General features: G+C 35.0%; 1 protein-coding gene across 2 annotated transcripts in view; it reads left to right on the top strand.

Annotated features, from left to right (window-relative positions):
• Positions 1-17,500, top strand: part of LOC106878226 (protocadherin gamma-A4) — a 110,829-nt gene that overhangs the window by 30,544 nt on the left and 62,785 nt on the right. For both annotated transcript variants that reach the window (XM_089362773.1, XM_089362771.1), the window contains exons 2-3: positions 695-843; positions 5,278-7,693. In XM_089362773.1, coding sequence (XP_089218899.1) covers positions 5,312-7,693 — 2,382 coding nt within the window. In that variant the 5' untranslated portion in view covers positions 695-843; positions 5,278-5,311. The remainder of the gene's footprint in view (positions 1-694; positions 844-5,277; positions 7,694-17,500) is intronic.

Here is a 17,500-nt window from a genome sequence, read left to right as displayed (position 1 = left end):
AAATCGCCAATGATATACACGTGGTTACATTTTGAATATATATACATATATATATATGTGCATCTATATATATATATATATATATATATATATATATATATATATACATACATATATATATACATATACATATATAAATATATAATATATATGTGTATATATATATATATATATATATATATTGGACTCCTTATTCACATAATCACCGAACCTGGAGTTTAACTATGGTCTATTCACAGCACTTACTCAGCATTACCTGACACCTCTGGGTCTAATTGACACCACTTTCACTCATAACCTATATATATATATACACACATACATATAGGTATATATATATGTGTGTAATATATATATATATATATATATATATATATAAATACACACACACATATATATATATACATACGCATATATATATATATATATATATATTCACACACGCACATATATCTATAAAGTTGATATTCAGATCTTTTCCATTTGAAATATTTTCTGAAGTTACATTTCTATTAAAGCTTTGTCGGTCTACTTTTACAATATTCACTTAATATTTAGGAGAAAATGCATATTTTCATTCCATTTGTCAAGTTAAATACCCATGATTGTATTACCACTATTATTATTGCATAAAATTGAGTTGCCAATATCCATGGTACCATACATGATTTGGTATTTTTATTGTCTATTTCAGCACGAATATGGAAAAGTGATTTTAAAAGGAGGCAATTATTTCACTGCTGAGCATGAAACTGGTGCAATCAAGTAAGACAAAGATCTTCATGCGAAGATTCCAGATATTCCAGAACATTTTTTAGAAAATTTATAATTGGATCCATTCAGGTAACATTTTGCTAAATGTCATTATAGCTTTCATTAAGAATAAATTGATGAATAACTGTATTTATTGTTATTAACAATATAATAACTATCGATGATAAAAGATTCCTTATTCTTAATTTGTTTTACCTGTAAAGCAATTTAAGAATGAAAAAGAAAAAAAGGAAAAGGAATGGTTATTAGAAGTGGTTTTTATTAAATACACATACATAGAGAAATTTGCGAAATCTTTTATATCTTGGAAAAATTCCTTACTTGACGGAAAAATTTGACATTTACCAGGACAACCTTTAAGATGTTACTGAAACATAAAATGGAATTTGGAATTTGGAGCTGTCACAGATAATGAGGTGTAGTCATGTGATTAAGAAGCTTGCTCTGCTGTCACATGATTCAGGGTTCAAATCACAGTGCTACACTTCCTGAGGCAAGTCACTTCTACTAGAGTCTCAAGCTGGTTGATACATTACATATAGAAATTAGTTGGTAGAAACTGTATAGAAGCCCACGAAATATGTATGCATATGTGTATGTGTGTGTAGGTGTATATGTGTGTGTATGTCTGTGCATGTGAGTGTGTATGTATTCTTTATTCTTTTACTCTTTTAGATGTTTCAGTCGTTTAACTGTGGCCATGTTGGAGCACTGCCTCAAAAGGTTTTTTTTTAGTCAAAGAAATTAACCTCAGCACTTATTCTTTGTAAGCCTAGTACTTATTCTATTGGTCTCTTTTGCCAGATTGTTAAGTTACTGAGACGCAAACACACCAACATCGGTTGTTAAGTGATGGTTAGGGGACAAGCACAGACACAAACATACAAATACATACATACATACATACATACATACATAGATACATATATATACGATGGGTTTCTTTCAGTTTCCATCTACCAGATCGACAGATTCACTCACAAGGCTTTATTTGGCCCAAATTATAGTAGATGTTTGCCCAAGGTGCCATAGAGTGGCACTGAACCAGGAACCATTTAGTTGGAAAGCAAGCTTCTTACCACACAGCTACCCTTGCATCTACATGTCTACATGTGTGTTTATATTTACTAATGCAGAAAAATTGTATCTTCTTTAAAAAAATATCATGAAGAAGTTTATTAATTCTATGAATAGAGTTTAAAAGAATCTTTTCTACTCTAGGCATAAGGTCTGAAATTTTTGAGGAGGGGGCCAATTGATTAGATCGACCCCAGTATGCAACTGGTACATAATTTATCGACCCCGGAAGGATGAAAGGCAAAATCGACCTGGGTGGAATTTGAATTCAGAACGTAAAGACAGGCGAAATACGGCAAGAGTTTAAAAGAATGAGTATCAAAATAGGGTTAGGTTGATATAACAGATTGAAAATCAAGTAGAAATGCTCCAGCATGTCCAGCAGTTGCAAATACCTGGAATTTTCTTTTGCTTAGGATATGTCTCAAGGATATGCTCTGGGATGCATCATCAGTGATATTTCTGGGATCTTATGTAGCAGGTCTTTCAACATCGACCCCTTGCACAGTTGAACAGGTCCTAGCTTGCTTCCCATTTGTGACAAACGACTGGTCAGCACTCTTTATGCAAAGCCACCTAGTGGCCTTCTCTACAGCTTCAGTGATGGAATCTATAGCCTCCCTATTTGCTGCACTAGTACTTCCAAGCCCTATCAGAGCCCTACAGAATGTACATCCCACAAAACCTAGACAGCCCACTTCTGTTACCTCACAATGTGTTTGCCAGCTACGATCCCTGCACTGCTCTACCAACTCCTGGTATACAGAAAGATTCCTCTCATGAGCCTTCCCCTTTGTGTTCCTCCAATGGCACAGTCTGTTCCCATATGATCACCTGATTGGTGGAATTTGAGAAATGAGTATCTGAGTGAAAGATCACGAAAGAATAAAGCTGCTTCATTCACTTCCATTTAGATTAAGGTTAATCAAGAAATGCTGGAGTAAGATTAATGATGTAAATTAATCCGTTTAAGCCTTGTCTTTGTAATCAATCATCACGTCATTCTCTTGGCAATTATGGAAGTATAATCATCTATATTTAAAGATATTTATAACAATACATACAGACATGTGTGTGCGTGTGTCTGTGTGTGTGTGTGTGTGAAGATAAATATAAACTGTCTTACAATATCTGCTATATTGTTCTGATTCTTCTGTATTAGCTAATGTTCCTGTTGCAATACATATGTGTGTGTATGTACACAAACACACACACACTTTGATGTGTCACAAGCTATGAGACCTTGGCATCACCAGTAAACTGGGAGAATGGTTGCATGGCTTCCTAAAGGATAGAAGTCAGACAGTTGCAACCTATGGTGGTCCCTCTTAGTAAACAAATTCTAAGTTGCATCATCTAAGGAACTGTCTTGGGGGCCAGTACTGTTTATAATAGCTTTCTTAGATATGTCCATGGTCACTCAAAATTATCACAAGCAATAAAGAATTCAGATGATGTCGCAAGCTTTCAGTGGGACCTGAAAGCAATATACAAGAAGACTAAAGTAAAAAATATGCAGTTTAATGCTGGAAAATTTGGCAGGGATCAAAAGTCATATAAAGACCTCACATTGGGGTTCGATGCAATTGACTAGTCCCCTCCTCTTAATTTCCGGATTATTATTATTATTATTATTATTATTATTATTATTATTATTATTATTATCATCACCATCATAATTTTGTGTCTTTGATAAAAAAAAATAATTCTATGCATAAAGTTCACTTATACCATTGTCAAATACTTCAGTAGTTTAGTAACTCCAAGTATTTTGCAAATCTCACATAGAAATATGGAGAATATTTTCAATAATTTCTTATTCGTTTCACTTGAAAGATATTTTCTTTTCCTCTACACAAAGAATAATGGATTGATTTTTATGCAGAAGTTTTAGCCTAAAGGCATTTCCTTTATTTTCACTCATTTAAATTTTGTTATTTTTTTATTTATTCTTTTCCCCAACTAAATCATGACAAGGCAGGCTACAATTCATATATGCCTCTAAAAATTACCATATCTTTCTTCTGAAATGTCAGGCTTAACAAAAGATTTTTCTCTTTGTTATTTTAATGATGGATATCCAAGAATTATAAGTTACTACCTTTCGTTTACTTCCTAATAATTTTTACCAGTTATACTAACTGATTAGATGTGTTATTAAAGTATCTTTTCAAATATCAAGAGATATTGTCTACTATCAACGTTGTTATTGTGGTTATTGTTAATAAGGATATCATTAATGAAACATATTTTACTGATATTTTCCAGTATTCTATAAAATCCAAACAACAATGAACTGGAAATGAATTCTGTAGGGTTAATTCTTTACATTGCAGGATTAACCAGTTGAATTGCATCATTAGCATTACTTACTCTTTTTTACTCTTTTACTTGCTTTAGTCATTGGACTGTGGCCATACTGGAGTACTAGTGGCAGCATGTGGCTTAGAGGTTTGGGTGTTGCACTCATGATCGTAAGATTGTGGTTTTGATTCCTGGACCAGGCGATGCATTGTTTTCTTGAGCAAAACATTTCATTTCATTTCATGTTGCTCCAGTCCACACAGCTGGCAAAAATGAGTAACTCTGCGATGGACCAGTGTCCTATCCAGGTGGGGAATTTATATGCCATGGAAACCAGGAAACTGGCCCATATGTGTATACCTGGGTTTCTGTAAATTCAAGATCTCTAGAAGTCAGACTAGTAGTCTAGCACTATATATATATATATATATATATATATATATATATATATATATATGCACAAACATGCACGCATACATACAAATATGCATGTATACATACATGGATGCATACATACATACATCACTGGAACTGTAAAAACCTGTAAAACTTTCCAGAAGTTTATCATTTAAGCATATATGAGCATGCCTAAATATGCAAAATTAACTTGACCTTTCGTCTTTAAGGAGGTCTTCTTCTATAATTCCATTCACATCAAGGATGATGTATTATAGGAATAGAAATCAATTGCAGTACTTAACTGGTATTTTACTTTACCAACCCCTCTATAAGGACAAAAAGTAAGTCATAGTTGACCTTAGTAGAATTTGAACTTATAGTCTAAATACGTTCAGTAGCGTAACTAGGTTCTAAAGCTAGGGGAAATGAGCACATAAGAAGAAAAAGCACCATGACACATAGCAAACAATTTTGAACTCATTGATTATACATTTTATAAAAGGTGCCAATTTTGAAAAATGTATTTATGGGGAGAGCAGTCACTCGCCTTCTCCCCTATTTGCTACACTACCGAAAACAGTATCAGCAAACTGGTAGGACTGATTTAATTGACTATACCTATACCTTCAAATTTGTGGCCTTGTGCTAATGTTAAAAATCCATAAATTATATAAATCTATATAAGATTCTTTCTAACTGCAATATTTTTATTTTCTTTTTCAGAAATATTTGCTATTTTTTTAATATAATAGAAACCATGTGGCTATGTGTATATATCGTATTTGTATTCCTTCATGGTTCCACATGCGTGGATCTAGTTTACCATGTTGAAGAGGAAAAGAACATTGGCACTTATATTGGAAATATTGCTTCTGACTCAAGACTGTGGAATATTTTATCTTTAAAATATCGAAACCTTGTTACGTTCAACCAACTTGCCCAGAGACCAACAAGAGGTTCCCAACTATTCAATGTTACCAAAACAGGTAAATTATTCACCATCCAGACCATAGATGCAGAATCACTTTGTATTTACAACACAGAATGTTTTGACATTATCAAAATTGCACTCCGTCATGCACAAACTTTTATCAAAGTTTTAAAAGTGAAAATCGTGATAAAAGATGTAAATGACAATCAGCCTGGATTTCCTATAAAGGCAATTGACCTCAAATTTGATGAAACAAATGGTAAAGGTACAAAGAAATCTTTACCAAATGCTGTTGACAAAGATGTAGGTATTTTAAATTCTCAGATAGTGTATACTTTAAAGAAATCAAACGAACCATTTTCATTGACAGTTTCCAAAAGAGTAGATGGAACATCTAAACTAGACATAGTCTTAGGTGAGACACTGGATCGTGAATCTGTGTCGGACTATTACCTTCAAGTTATTGCAAAAGATGGAGGCTCCCCTCCTTTGCAAGGGGTCTTAGATGTTCATATAACTGTTCTAGATATTAATGATAATGCCCCTGTGTTCACTCAAGAAGTGTACAATGTTACAATAAAACATTCCCACCAGAGGTCCATGCCAGTTGTGGTTTTATCTGCCAAAGATAGAGATTCAAAAGAAAATAGTAAAATAACATATCATTTTAGTTCCAAGACATCTGATATTGCAAAACATAATTTCAAATTAAATGATAAAACAGGTGAGATATTTTTATTACAGAGATTTTTCTCAGAGCAATTAAGGAATTATAAACTATTTGTGGAAGCAAAAGATGGAGGAAATCCTCCATTAAGTTCCATTGCAACTGTTCTAGTAAACTTAATCAATCAACAGAACAATGCTCCTGAGATTGATGTGAATTTTGTCTCTGAAGTACAAAAGAATATTGCAGCTATATCGGAAGGAATGAAAGTAGGCAGCTTCATTGCTTATGTCAGTGTTATTGATAAAGATGTTGGCTTGAATGGTGAGGTACACTGTACTTTAAATAGTGAGAAATTTCAACTTTTGAATCTAGGTTCAAATGAATATAAAATAATAATTAAAAAAGAAGTTGACAGAGAAAAACAAGACCATTATAGTATTAAAATTTCTTGCCAAGATAAAGGATCACCACCATTATGGACAGAGAGAAAGTTTTCCATTCAAGTGATAGATGTCAATGATGTACAGCCTCACTTCACTAAAGATACGTTTAAGTTTTTGACTTATGAGAATGAGGAACCAAATTTCCCTGTTGGGTTCATCAATGCCACAGATCCAGATTTGGGTGACGGTGGTCAGCTTTTGTTTTCTGTAATAAATGATAATAAATATCCAGTACCTTTTCAAATTACAAACTATGGCTTCTTATCAACGACCAAGGCACTGGACAGAGAACAATCTAAATCATATGTATTTAAAGTGGCTGTCAGTGATAACGGAACACCATCACTGAACAGTACAGCAAACATTATTGTTGAAGTCATGGATGAGAATGATAATGCACCATACTTCACATTTCCTAGTGTTAACCCTTTCAGCCTAGATGTCCATTATCACCCACAAAGCAAAAATGACATCACAGTTCTGAGAGCTTCAGATAGAGACAGTCGGGAAAATGCTTTCCTTACATTTTTAATTTTGGCAGGCAATAATAAACAATTATTTACCATTAATCCCCATTCTGGAGTGTTAGCTTTCTCTCGGCCAGTTTACCAAAATGATGCCGGGTCATACAACCTTCTGTTAGTTGTGAAAGACAGTGGCAGCCCAGTGCTGTCAGCAACCACTACACTGTCCTTAACACTAACTGTCAGCAACAGAACATCCCCAATGCTGACAGCTGCTCACATCCAATCTAGTGACATGATAGATATCAACTTGGTCATTATCATAGTTGTTACAGCTGTAGTGATATCAATTGCTATAGTTGTTATAATAACGATATGTATAGTGAGATGTAACAGAAGGAGAAATATGTTACATACAGCAGCAATGAATCCAGCCATGCAACCAGGACGAGAGAAATGTTTAATGATATCTCAGAGTAACAATCCTTTTGCTATAACACAGAACCCCGAAGAAGGGGTGCATCACAGTACACCATCAATGAGATCCAGAAGGGATTTCTGTCCAGAGCAGGAGCTACCTGTTGAATGGACGTCATTAACATCACCTGGGAAAAGACTTTCTGCTTCTCAGGTAAATTCATTTCTATTATTAATCTGTGATATGTAAACTTCAGATAACATACTGTGTTTTTGTATCTCAATGAATGCATTTTATTTATGTTTGAATGTTTACTTTTGATACAAGAATGTAAAAAGAATGATGTTACATTGGTGGTCCTTGATGCAGAGACATCTAGAATATGTCGTCTTTTATCTTTTATCTTTTATCTTGTTTCACTCATTGGACTGCAGCCATAATGTGGCACTGCCTTGAAGGGTTTAGTCAAAGAAATCTCTCCCAGTACTTTTTCTCTTTTCTCTTTTCTTTTTAAGACTGATACTTATTCTATCAATCTTTTTCACTAAACTGCTAAGTTACGAGGTTGTAAACAAGCCACCACCACTTGTCAAGTGGTGGCAGAACAAACACAAGTAAAACAAAAAAAAAAACACACACATACACACATGCATACACAGACACATGCACACGCAAATACACACACACGCATGACCACACGCAAAATCTTCCACACAGTTTGTGTCCACCTACACACACAAAATATGTGTGTATATGTGTTATTTCTTTATTACCCACAAGGGGCTACACACAGAGGGGACAAACAAGGACAGACAAACAAATTAAGTCGATTAGATCTACCCCCAGTGCGTAGCTGGTACTTATTTAATCGACCTCGAAAGGATGAAAGGCAAAGTCGACCTCGGTGGAATTTGAACTCAGAACGTAGCGGCAGACGAAATACCGCTAAGCATTTCGCCCGGCATGCTAACGTTTCTGCCAGCTCGCCACCTTATGTGTGTATATATGTGTGGTGGTCTTCCACCACTGCTTTACTACCGATGTTGGTGTGTTTACATCCCTGTAACTTAGCAATTCAGCTAAAAAGAACCAACAGAATAAGTACCAAACTTTACAAAAAAGATAACAAATACAGGGGGTCGATTCATTTAACTGAAATTCTTCAAGGCAATGCCCCAGCATGGCCGCAGTCTAATGAATGAAACAAGTAAAAGGTAAAATAAAAGATGAAAGATATACATTAAGTTTGTTCTATATGAAAGTGCATGGTTTAGTGATTAAGGTGTTGAACTCCCAATCATGAAGTCATGGTTTCAATTCCCAAACATTGCTGTGTATCATGTTCTAAACACTTCCGATATTCAGATTATTTTGTCAAATGTAATGCTTATTTACCAACATTGTTTTGAATTAATTATAAATTATCTTGTAGCTTCAAGATTTTTGGCGATGTGATTGTTTATTTTTTAGAATGACATTGTACGGTAGGTGTGAGAGGCCAGATCTGGCCAGTTTGGACATAAAGCAGGCTGAATATTTTGGCCCGATGTGGCTGGTTTAAATGATAATGGTTTAAATAAAACATTTCCTTTCATGTTGCTCTGGTCCACTCAACTGAAAATGGGTATCCACCAGAGGGGGCGGTCATCTTGTGATGAACTGGTGTTTGGCTCGAGCAGGTAGAATTCTTGTGCTCTTGGTCATTTATACACCTTGGAAACTGGGATTAGCTCTGGTAATTTTTCAAATAGTTCTCATTTGCTGAAGCGCTAAGTTAAGGTTATGTAAAAAGAACAACAGTGGTTGTGAAACTGTTGGGATGGAATGACAAACACAGGCAGAAAGATATACATACATAAACCATACACACACACACACAAACGTACAGAGACACATGCACGCAGACACACAAATGTATGTACACATACAAATGCACACAAACATACACACACATGCACACACACACATAAACATACACACACACAAACAAATACACACATACAAATACACACAAACACACACACAATGAGAGTCCAAGCTTCTGCTGAGTTTCCATCAACCAAATTCACTCAGAAGATATTGGTCAGCCTGAAGCTAAAGTGGAAAGCACATGCCTAAGGTGCCATGCAGTGGGACTGAACCTGAAGCTATATGGTTGCAAAACGCAGTTCTTAACCACACAACCATGAAATCTTTCCTAATAGGAAACAAACAGCCTAGGTTCAAATTAAGGTAGAAACCTGCTTTAAGCCTGTACACAGCACTGGATTCACCATTAAGCAAAATAAGCATGTACTTAGGGCATTAAGGGAAGGAGGGGGCACCACAGAAATGGTAAATGGTTTACAGCACAAAAAAAATCACTTCAAACTTTCTAAAATAATATTCGGGATGCCTTTATCTCTGCTAAGTATAGATGCAGATGTGTTACCTAAGATTAATTTTGAGGATCTGATCAAAGACTTAGCAATTCAAAAAAGTAGGAGGAAATTTTCCAAAATATAAATAAAGTGGAAGTATACAAAAATAAACATTATTTTCCTTCTTACTGTTTTCTTTCGTTTTGAAAAATAAAATATTTATTTTATGGTTTGCTATTGTTTATATTTTGAATTACATAATCTTTTATGGGGGCACCAAAATCTTTTAAATGCTTAGGGCCTCAATGGGTCTTAATCCGGCTCTGCCTTTACACTTGTGACAGGCCTAAGACCCTCATATTTGTTTTAGATTCTCTGATATATACTGTATTATATATATATGTTTTGTTTGAACCTCCTGCCACTCAACACAAACACAGTGCTTGCTCTAGTTTTGAGCTCAAGGCCTGGTTATTTTCAACATATTTACGGTCATCATTGAATATGAACATAAGCATAATTTCACAACCGAAGCACAGTGTCTATGAAGTATAAAGTTATTAGTCTAAACTTCTAAACATGTTACTTTAAATGGCTTCTGTCTACATAATTGCAATTAATGTCTTTCACATCTAACAAGACTCAATATCTTTCTTTAAATGGTTTTTGAAAATAGTGCATTTATTTTCTTAGACAAAAGTGTTGGGTTAAAGTTAGAGCTTATCTTAGGATACACTTAAAGCAGACTTTCATCTAGATCGTAAACTTATTACTTAGATATTAAGAAATATTTTCTGCAACATAAAATATCTAATTCAACTTAACGCCTTCATATTAATGGAACTGGAGAAAGAATGAATGAAAACGGTTATGTATGATGGCAGAAGAAGATGTGTTCTTGTGGAAATTGTTTCCATATTTATACAAATCTTTATCAAAAGTTTACAAATCTACATCATCACCACCATCACCATCATGATCACGATCATCATCATCATCATTGTTTAAAGGTTCACTTTTCCATACTTGCATGGGTCAGGCAAATTTGTTGAGGCAGATTTTCTATAGCTGGAGGTTTTAACATGCATGTGGCTGAGCACTTCACAGACACATGATTATACATATGTTTGCCTACAAACTGTTGGCAACTGGATCCCTTCTCTTTTTAAGACAGCAGTGTGTGAATTGATGGAAATTCTGTTGTTATTTCAAGCAGATTGCATAGTCCTGTAATGTTTTCCAGACTTGTTGCTGTTGTTTAACCCCGAGTCAGTGTTGCCTGAACTGAGCAGAGTAGATCATTGATCAAAAGTATTTCAACCTAGACCATCTGGTCATTACAGGAGTTTTATCATTGGAAAATTTATTTATTTAATGTATCCTATCTCTTAAAGGCAAGACAGTGTGTTTTAAGGGATCTTTTTCTGTTGCTATTTTTAGATGGTTGGCTGACCAAAGGAAGATCCCTTGGGGTTCTTCACTTGAATTAAGTTATGGTGGAATATGTGTGCATGTGCGTCTACCAACTGGCTGCAATAGTTTTTTTTTTCCCTTTTTTTAAAAAATAGAATACTATGAATTAAAGATTAAGGGGGGTGATAAGAATAATTATTTTTGGGTAGGCAAGGTAGACAGTGCCAACTCTGAATGAAATAGATCGATAGTAACATTTTCCTTTTATGGCAAAATATGCACCTAATTCAATAAAATTATGAAAGTTACTCTGATTATTATGCATAGAATGCAAAATATTTTATTGTTTTGTAGATTACATAGCCATAATTCGCCCCTGTCTTTCAATCTCAGTATTAAAACTACGCATAGTACTGTTACAGTACACGTGTTGCGTACATTCCGGCAACGTTTTCTTTACATGTTATAAAGGCAGAAGTAAATCTGCCTCCAACTCAGTCGTGCATCTGTGTTTCGCTTATTTTTTTTTTGTGTGTGTTTTACTACATAAAGGTCACCAACTGCCTACCTTGAAAAATTACTCACGGCACGTGCCTGCCTTAAACATATCAGGAGCTTAGTAAAATCCCAGAAAAATTCTAGAGAGAAATTAGCGATAATTGCCAAAAAAGGGTATAAAGGGAAATAACTCGTGTCTGCTTGTTTATGGTAAAATATAGGGTTTTGTTAAGTACAAATTGTAAAATTGTTTTTAGCTAGTGTGGTTTGGGGCTTTTCTTTGGTTGATCACCCTTTTGTTGGTCAGTTAATGGTATAGTGTCTTATCGTTTATCTTTTACTTGTTTCAGTCATTGAACTGTGGCCATGCTGGGGCACCGCTTTGAAGGATTTTCGTCTAACAAATCACTCCAGAACTTATACGTTTTTTTATGTCTGGTACTTATTCGATTCGTCTCTTTTGCCAAACGAATGGTGGACTTACGGGGAAGTAAACACACCAACACCGGTTGTAAAAGCAGTGGAGGGGGACAAATACAACGACACACACACATAGACGTGTGTGTATGTCATCATCATCACCATTTAACGTCGGTTTTTCATGGCGGTATGGGTTGGACGGTTCGACGGGAGCTGGTAAGGACAGGGAGGCTGCCCTAGGTTCCATAGTATGTTTTGGCTCGGTTTCTACGGCTGGAGGCCCTTCCTATCACCAATTATTTTACAGAATGTACTGGGTGCTTTTATATGGCACCATCACCAGTACTTTTTACATGACACCAATGTTTTTTTACGGAACACCTTGGATATCGTTTATGTTGTGGAAGGCAGGTCTTCTTGAATGCAACAATGAGCCACATATCTCGAGCCTCTGTCATCTCTTTCTTAAGGGTCAGCGTTTTGAGGTCAGCCTTCAATACTTCATCCCATGTCTTCCTGGACCTCCCTCTTTGACACCTGTCTTTGAATTCTCTCTCTCTCGATATATATATATATATATATATATATATATATATATATATATATATATATATATATATATATATATATATAGGTGCTGGAGTGGCTGTGTGGTACCTTGGGAAAATATCTTCTACTATAGCCTCTGGCCGACCAAAGCCTTGTGAGTGGATTTGGTAGACGGAAACTGAAAGAAGTTCGTTGTATATGTGTGTGTGTGTGTGTGTGTATGTGTATTTATAAATACAGTACCCTTCTACATAGTTTCCATCTACCAGTTTCAGTTACAAGACTTTGGTTAGTCCAGGGCTATAGTAGAAGGCACTTGCCCCAGGTGTCATGCAGTGGAACTGAACCCAGATCTATGTAATTCAAAAGCAAGCTTCTTAATCAAACAGCCATGTTTTTAGCAGATGTGGCTATGAGGTAAGAAAAAGTTTCTTTCCTACTCATGTGCCTCTGGGTTCAGTCCCACTGTGTGCCACCTTGGGTAAGGGTCTTCTACGATAGCCCAGGACCGACCAAAGCCTTGTGAGTGGATTTGGTAGAAAGAAGCTCGTTTTATATAAATATATGTGCGCGTGTATGTGTATGTGTGTGTCCTTGTGCTTGTGTTGGTCCCCACAACCGTTTGACATCGGTTTGTTTACGTACCCACAACCTAGCGGCTCGGCCTAAGAGACTGATAGAATAAGTACCAGGCGTTATAACATAAGTACTGGAGTCGATTTATGCAACTAAACTTTTCGAGGTGGTGCTCCAGCATGGCCGCAGTCCATTGACTGAAACGAGTAAGATTTAAAAGTCGCACACACGCATCATGCGCGCATAGAAACACACGCATTAACTATGCCTTCATGACATTATTCCAATATAAGACTAATAGAGTTACCTCCCTTGTATCATTTCGTATAAAGTTTCCTAAAACTTTGAAAATTTTATTCAAGCAATACAGTAAAATATTAAACATTGATGTTAGAAATCAATAAAATTAGGTGTTAATTTTGATTTGTTTACACTGATTAATAATTAATGGTATCATATTAACTGTAATATGAATAGAAATAGCAGTTTCCCCATCACAGAGAAAAAAAATTCTTCAAGAGAAACTATTTTTCTTATACAATTACAGAATGGAAGAAACATTAGCCATTGAAAAAGACACAAAAACTGTAAACTTCACAAAAGCATTTACTGTTATTCGTTGTCATCAAAAAATCATAAATGTTTAAGTGAAGATAACAGTCTTTGTGCATTTTTGAATTGCCAATATGTGTCTTTTATGCTGTAATTGTTTAAATTTCAACACAGTCTCAGATCTACTCACTTGCCAGCCAAGTATCCATCCATCCATCCACCGGTCTAGCCAGCCATCCATCTGTCCATCCATCCATCCATCCAGCCACCTGTCTGTCCGTCCATCCATCCATCCACCGGTCTAGCCAGCCATCCATCTGTCCATCCATCCAGCCAGCTAGCCACCTGTCCGTCTGTCCATCCATCCATCCATCCAACTTTTCTGTTCACTAATCCTGAGTATTCCTGGAATGGTTGTGGGATTCGAGTTCTTGGGTCGCTTCTCCATAGGGTCCTGCCAGAAGCCACTGCCATTAGACTTTCTGGCTGAATTCCAAAGAGTGACCTAGGGGTTTATTTCTAGATCTTCTGCCGTTTGGTTTTTGGTCTGAAGAATCTATCTTGCAATCCTTTCCTCCAACATTCTAATTGTAAAGAATGAAAAAGTTTTGAATAGTACAACAATGCACTATAATACAAAAAATTGGATTATATACCTGTTGTAATTTAGTTATCCATAGTCTGATGATATTTCGGAATACAATTCCTTCGTCAGATATTCTTAGATGGAGTCGCTACCATTGCTGAGACGCTTCCGAAAAAAGAAAAGCCGTTGGAAAACAGATTATAGCAGCAACTCCATCTAAGAATATCTGAAGAAGGAATTGTATTCTGAAATATCATTGGACTATGGATAACTAAATTACAACAGGAATATAATCCAATTTTTTGTATTATAGTGCATTGTTGTACCATTCAAGACTTTTTATTATTTACAAACAATGCACAATGATTCAAGTTAACTACAATACTCTCCTATTCTAGTTACATGCCTGTAGTATTGGAGTAGGGCCTTTAATGCAGAGAAGTAGTTGCATGGTCTGGAGAGACTCCTTGCTCTCCAAGCTATGCACCATCTCAAGCAAAGTTACTCCAGACAAGTACATCTTCAAAACTTTTATATTTTTTTTCTCTTCATTTTCATTAAAACATTCTCAAATGGACTGTAAATATTTAATGCTTTTATTCTTTTATTTTTACCGAAAAACATGGTCAATGTATTTTCTTTCGATTTAGAAAATAATCAAGAATTTTGATGCATCGACTAAAATAACTACCATCCATGTTGGTGTATAAGATGTGGTTATTTTATTCTTAAATGTAACAAAAATTGTCTTGCTTCTAATGTGACTGTATTATGGGTGGGATACTGAGAGTCTAAAAATAATAATGAACTTATTGTATATAGTGCTCAGATGCACTATGATGTGCTCAGATGCACTATGATGTGCTCAGGTGCACTACAATGTACTTAGATGCACTACAAAGGGCTCAGGCATACAACAATGTGCTCAGGTGCATTATAATGTGTTTGAATATGATGAAGATGATAAAGATATTAAATTTGCTTTTTCCACAAAATAAACTTTCTTTCCATGAAAATTGTAAGGGGTTATGTGAGAGCATATCTTATATATGAGCAAATACAGTAATTTCTGAGTTACAAAACTGATACATGAAACTTATTAAAATTAAAATGCTCTTGGAAAAAATAATAATTGGAAGATTTGAACTTAAATATAGACATTGTCATATAAACAGTTCAGAAGTGGATGCATTCTCAGACATGGTAACATCCAGAGGATTACTTTCTCTATAAATCTTAGCTGTGTGTATAATTTTGTATCTTCTGCTACTTGTCGTTTTGGTACAGTTAGGAGTTTATGACAGATTAAGTGAGTTCCTTTTTTTTTTGTTTTTATCACATGTGGATATTTTATACAGAAACATTCCAATTTTAATATTAAATAGTTTGTTTATGCGAATAACAGCACAAGAAGAAAGCGATACTCAAGCAAGCTGATGGAAATGAAACCCCAAGTTGAATTATGTGTGTGTGTGTGTGTGTGTGTGTGTGTGTGTGTGTGTGTGTGTGTGTGTGTGTGTGTGCATGCATATGAATGTATATGTGTACATGTGATTCTGTGTGTGTGAGTGCATGCACAAGTACCATACAAAACAGAATCTTGATTCATTCAAACTAACTTCACTTCCAGGAATGTTAGAATGATTGGTTGGTGATGTCACATATTCTTTGATTGTAGTGCAGACAGATAGACAGATAAATAGATAGCTAGCTAGCTAGTTAGCTAGCTAGTTAGAAAGATAGATAGATAGATAGATAGATAGATAGAGAGATAGATAGATAGAGAGAGAGATAGATAGATATTTGTGCGAGCATGTACACGCACACGCACACACACACATGAAAATCAATAAATATTTAAAGGGGAACAACTCTTCCCCTATTTATCATTGGAAACGGAACAGAAAATCCTTAACATGAAAACATCAATTTATAAACTATCTAGAACAAACTAGTTGAAAACAAAAGAGGTAGATAGTGGTTACTAAGTTCCTTGCAGTATTGAATTACGTCCCTTTAACTTCCAAACGGCAGCGCGATATTAAAACTCTATGACGAAATGATGCAATGATGTCTAGATCATTCTCTAGAGTAATGTAAATGAAATGGAATAAATTTTGTTGCAACCAGCATTAACAGGCTTTGGGGTGCAAGGTAAAGGAGAAAAACGGTTGCAAGTATACCACCTGCACTGACCTATAACCCTCATACTTGCAGCACCAGTAGGCTTCTTTGTAAATTGTTATGGGACTTCAGTGTCATATTCGACATTAAGCATTATGACAGAGAAAGAAGGAGTAGGTTGTTAGCTCCTCATATGTTCAAACCGACAAGAGAGTCCATCATATATATATATATATATATATATATATATATATATATATATAGATATAGGGCAGGGAATCGTCAATTAGTAATAAAATTAATAATTAACAATTTAGCCAAGTAGTTCAGTATGAAGAAACCTTTATCGGTAAAACCATTTACAATCATAAATATACAGGGATTGGAGAAGCAACTCATGCTAATCCCTGTATATTTATGATTATATATATATATATGTATATATATATATATATATATATATATACAGACAGACAAACAGATAGATAGATAGATAGATAGAGAGATAGACCTATATATATATACATACATACACACATGTGTTTGTGTGTGTGTGAGAGAGAGAGAGAGAGAGAGAGAAAGAGAGAGAGAGAAAGAGAGAGAGAGAGAGGAAGACAGGGAAAGAGAATGCTTTTATGGCTGTGTTTTGTCCTCTACCATCACTTGACAACCATTGTAGGTGTGTTTACATTCCTGTAACCTAAAGGTTTGGCAAGAGTGACTGATAGAAATATAACCGAGTTTTCAACAAATAAATAAATAAATAAATAAACAAGAACTGAGGTTGTTGAACTAAAATTCTTCAAGGTAGTGCCCCAGTATGGCTGCAGTCTAATGAGTGAAACAAGTAAAAGATGATTGATGAAAAAAATACTCAAAATATAAATAAAATTTTCCAGCATTAAAACATTAAAATTAGCAATTTATAGAAATATTTAAAAA

This window comes from Octopus bimaculoides, chromosome 14 (genome assembly GCF_046866305.1).
Source record: "Octopus bimaculoides isolate indiv1 chromosome 14, ASM4686630v1, whole genome shotgun sequence".
Taxonomy (NCBI): Eukaryota; Metazoa; Mollusca; class Cephalopoda; order Octopoda; family Octopodidae; genus Octopus; species Octopus bimaculoides.
Note: the sequence above shows the minus strand (reverse complement) of the source record. Positions and strands in the feature narration are given on the sequence as shown.